This window comes from Palaemon carinicauda, chromosome 14, assembly GCF_036898095.1.
Source record: "Palaemon carinicauda isolate YSFRI2023 chromosome 14, ASM3689809v2, whole genome shotgun sequence".
Classification (NCBI taxonomy): domain Eukaryota; kingdom Metazoa; phylum Arthropoda; class Malacostraca; order Decapoda; family Palaemonidae; genus Palaemon; species Palaemon carinicauda.
Genome location: NC_090738.1, coordinates 37,857,563 through 37,862,562, shown reverse-complemented (window position 1 = coordinate 37,862,562; position 5,000 = coordinate 37,857,563). Strand labels below are relative to the sequence as shown.

General features: G+C 36.2%; 1 protein-coding gene across 1 annotated transcript in view; it reads left to right on the top strand.

Annotated features, from left to right (window-relative positions):
• The window catches only part of LOC137653523 (glycoprotein-N-acetylgalactosamine 3-beta-galactosyltransferase 1-like), a 170,333-nt gene that overhangs the window by 20,208 nt on the left and 145,125 nt on the right, over nucleotides 1–5,000 (top strand). The window contains exons 2-4 of the mRNA XM_068386987.1: nucleotides 1,227–1,966; nucleotides 2,255–2,601; nucleotides 3,844–4,001. Of these exons, the coding sequence (XP_068243088.1) occupies nucleotides 1,842–1,966; nucleotides 2,255–2,601; nucleotides 3,844–4,001 (630 nt within the window). The 5' untranslated portion in view covers nucleotides 1,227–1,841. The remainder of the gene's footprint in view (nucleotides 1–1,226; nucleotides 1,967–2,254; nucleotides 2,602–3,843; nucleotides 4,002–5,000) is intronic.

Here is a 5,000-nt window from a genome sequence, read left to right as displayed (position 1 = left end):
ACAACATTGGATCCTTCACTCTGGTTACGGTTCATTTTCCCTTTGCCTACACACACACTGAATAGTCTGGCCTATTCTTTACATATTCTCCTCTGTCCTCGTACACCTGACAACACAGATTACTAAATAATTCTTCTTCACTCAAGGGGTTACTGCACTGTAATTGTTCAGTGGCCACTTTCCTCTTGGTAAGGGTAGAAGAGACTCTTGAGCTATGGTAGGCAGCTCTTCTAGGAGGACACTCCAAAATCAAACCATTGTTCTCTAGTCTTGGGTAGTGCCATAACCTTTGTACCATGGTCTTCCACTGCCTTGGTTTAGAGTTCTCTTGCTTGAGGGTACACTCAAGCACACTCTTCTATCTTATTTCTCTTCTTGTTTTGTTAAAGTTTGTATAGTTTATATAGGAGATATTTATATTAATGTTGTTACTCTTCCTGAAATATTTCATTTTCCTTTATTTTTTTCCTGACTGAGCTATTTTCCCTTTTGGAGCCCCTGGGCTTATAGCATCCTGCTTTTCCAACTAGGGCTGTAGCTTAGCAAGTAATAATAATAATAATAATAATTGCTTGAAAACACGTGTATTTTAAGAGTTGACTGATGATGTACGGGAGATTTCTTACACTTCTGGGGAGTGTGAGCGGGTGTATGAAGCTGCCAGTGTATTGATAATCATTTGCATAAGGCAAAAAATACACATAGGCCTACATGTATATCATGCCTGGGAAAGACAAAATTCTAATATCAGTAAACTATCGCTTATATTCATTCTATCCGTTTCCTTGATTGTATTTCATACAATAAACCACATCTAAGAAAGGTTAAAGGTGTCTGGTTTCAGTTCCAGTTTTATCAGAATAGATACTCACCAGAACGTCAGCCGGGCAAGCCCAATCCCCCACTTTGGTGCCTAACCACAGAAGTGGCTTCCCAGGTAAACAGCTTAAACTCACGGTGCCTGGCGGGGATCGATCTGCTGTCATGCGAATTCTGGGCAAACACGCTACTACTGTACTAGCCAGGAGGAGCCTCCTTCAAAATTCGAAAAAAATACATGGCATATTTAAAGTCCTTTATTGGAATTCTATTTGTAAGACAATGAATTGTTTCCTTTATTATTGTTTCTATCATTAATGTTGTTAATGTTTTATGTTATCTATTGCAATTATAACTGTTATTACTTACATTATTAATTTTATGCTAATGACTTTTTGTTCTTCTAGATATGAAAATAAACTCAACGGACATCGACACTTGGAGGCTGAAACATCTTAGAAACTTTCATCGGAAAACTTCAGAAATTATAGATGTTCGTGATCAGCTAATTTAAAATCCATTTTGGTTATATTTTTTTTTCCACGTGAGACTCTACTACTCAAAATATCAAAAAGTGATAGAAGCAGACAATAAAAAAGATTACCTAAATAATTAATTAAGAATATGTCAAAAAAGATTATTTTTGATACAAGATACTAATCTAAAATTCATCAATTTTCATTATTATTATTATCATCATTACTAGCCAAGTTACAACCCGAGTTGGAAAAGCAAGATGCTATAGTCCCAAGGGCTCCAACAGGGAAAAATAGCCCAGTGAGGAAAGGAAATAAGGAAATAAATGAATAAGTAATGAAAAATCAAAATAAAATATTTTAAAAAACATTAACAACATTAAAACAGATAATTGATATATAACTATAAAAAGACTTATGTCAGCCTGTTTAAAAAAGCCAAATGGTCTTTTCAGTAAAAGAAACCATATGTTTGAAACATAATAAGACAGAAAATAACGATGAAAATCAGTGATAAAAATAAAATAGTTTCGAATATAGAACGCGATGTCTTGGTCAGTTATTATGCGGATACTGAAAATCAAAAAGGTGACGACTGCCTTGCTCATAATCATAGGATTCATTGTCGTTGTTTTGACAGTGCACCTTGCAGGAGTCATCTACTTTTACAGGTTGGTAATTAATCAGTTTTTTATATAAATGTAATTTTTTCTATAATAAAATAAAGTATAGACCAGACCAAAGATGATTTCCATGCTCATTATTCATTCATGCAAATAATATAAATTTTTCAATTGGAGAATTCCTGCTTGGTGACTATTTTCGAAAAGGATTGGGCCTGCTTGAATTTTTTATTTCATTCCAATAGTTTGAATTTAACCATATTAAAGACAGTGCCCAAAGAATCTTACATTGAGTTACACGATGATAATTATTATACTTTTGGTTTTAACTTGCAGCGACTATCTGCTCTTACTGCTTCCGGATCCATCTTTACCTGTGATGGAACGTCCTGAGAAAAACAAATTGGGCGTGAATGAATTCCCAGGCGGATATGAAGGGAGGAGAGGAATGGGGAAAGCGAATGCAAGTCCAAAATCATTTCAAAAACTGCCTAGAATCCTGTGCCTAATTGTCACGTCACCAGACTACCATGACGAGAGAGCGAGTCACGTGGCCGTGACTTGGGCTCGCCACTGTACGGAGTCCGTGTTCCTTACGACAAGGAGGGATTTCAGATTACCTCGTACCATCCTCACACCTGGTGCTACCTCCTATCATCAGCTGTGGGGAAAAGTGAAGCAAGGTGAGTGATATATGGGTATGATGTCCACATATAACTGGAAAAAAAAATTCCAATTCACCAAGGAGGGGCAAATGCAGGAAGGGCTCTCTGATTTGCCTGTAACTCTTTTGCTTTGAAACAGTGTTACCAGATCAAACATTCCAGGGCAGACAGTAGGCACAGACAGGTGAAGTTATGACTTAGGCCAAACGGCGGGCAAAGGGCAGAGTGCAGTCAGAGTTGTGTCAGACAATAGTCAGGCGTCCATCCTATGCCTCATCAGCAGGCATGAGCACTTCGTCTACGTCATTTACACTCTTGATCGTCACCCAAACAACAAAATTGGTAACATTGTCTTCCTGCCGTGCAATTGCCCCTCGTGTGGAAGGTCCTTAAGGGCATAATCATTCTCGTAAAAATATCTTTAATGCAACATCAGAAAAAAGACAGCGTTCACTATTGCATTAACCATTAAACCAGAAATCAGCTTTAAATACATGCAAATCCTACCACCAGCATCTTAATTACTATTCTGCAAGTCTCTTAGACCTATATATTGTGGATATTTCACTGCTAAGTTTTTCACTATTTTTCAAAAAGAGTTTGAATTAAGAGATTTTTTCAGGTTCAGCTTATCCTAGGTCTCCTATCCTACTCCTTAGGGTTTCCAAATTACGTACGTTTTTTAGATACCCATCATATACAATTTTCGTTGCATGACCACACCACCTAAAGCACTATGGTCTATAGTTATTGAGGGTTATCATTTGACTACATTTAATTATACCTCAATATTTCTCCCTTTGAAGCTAAATATTTACTACGAAGACAATCCGTATGAGCAGTGTTTAAGTTTTCTTTCAAGCACATTCAACTATCATATTTGACTTCAGTTTGAGTCTTTTGTTCATGAATTATTGCATAGGTTCTTCTGACTTTGCCAATGATTAACTTATTTTTCATTCTATTGGCGTTCATAACACTAAAATCAACTATCCATTCTTCTAATATTCAAATTAGCATGCAGGACTTCATATTCATAGCCTCTACCTACTATGATAAATTTCTTCCTGATATCTTGCCTCCAACGTTTCTCCCTTTCATACATTTACAATCACTTTCACCGACCTTTAACTTATTTTAACCATCTCCCGTTACCATTATATCATTCCACCTACCTTTCGTTGCCGCCTCTCTTTCACCACAACTTTCATCATGAATTCTAAACTTAGGTGTCTCCACTATTATCTTGTGCATTATCAGGTTTTGAGTGGGCGTACAACCACCGCGAAGATTACGATTGGTTCTTCAAGACTGATGACGACACCTTTGCTGTGATAGAGAACTTGCAAGCAGCCGTTGCTGCCCTGGACCCCGACGAGCCGCAAGCAACTGGTAATCACCTCTCCACTTGGGACAGGGTAAATAAACAAACAGGCTCCATTAGATTAATTTCCTTACACCTGAAATAATCTTAATTTGAAGCTGAAATTCTCCGTACAAATATACTGTTCTCAGCCGTATTCCAGTAAAGTACAAGTGACCGTAATTTTTACCCTACTTTGTTATCATCTTTAAGTTAAAAAAAAAAAAAAAAAAAAAAAAAAAAAAAAAAAAAAAAAAAAAAAAAAAAAAAAAAAAAAACGTAATTTTCATCGGAAATTCTTCGCACAAATATACTGCTCTCAGGTGACCGTAATTTTTGCCCTACGTTGTTATTATCTTTAAGTTACAACTAAAAAGACGCAATTTGAATCGGAAATTCTCCGTACAAAAATACTGCTCTAAATCGTATATCATAAAATACAGGCGACCATAATCTTTACCCTACTTAGTTATTATCTTTTACGGGTGGGTGACCGTAACATCACTCCCTAACGTCAATATATCCGTTTTTAATACGGTATATGTGTGGCAACATTTATTCCAAGATTTCTATCTTTTTTCTTACGGCAAATTTTTAACAGTGTAACTTAAAGAGGGAATAGTACAAACATAAAGTTACATTTCTTAGTGGCTTTGATACATTAATCACTAATAACAGCTCAGACTCTTCATTTGACTGATTAGCTGAACTGATACAGTACATGGTGAATTACCTGTCAGATGGGGAATGTGAAAAGGGAAGAGATAAGAAACTCATGTAAAACGATTTACTGTTCTTTGTGTTATGACATAAATACTGTACATTAATTAGCTTCATATTTACTAAGTACACCCATGTTAATGTTTTCCATTAAAACTTTGAAATCCACCCTCTCTCTCTCTCTCTCTCTCTCTCTCTCTCTCTCTCTCCCTCTCTCTCTCTCTCTCTCTCTCTCTCTCTACCTCCTCTTATATATATACATATATATATATATATGAAAAGTTTCTTTAACTACCATCCATAGACTCTCTCTCTCTCTCTCTCTCTCTCTCTC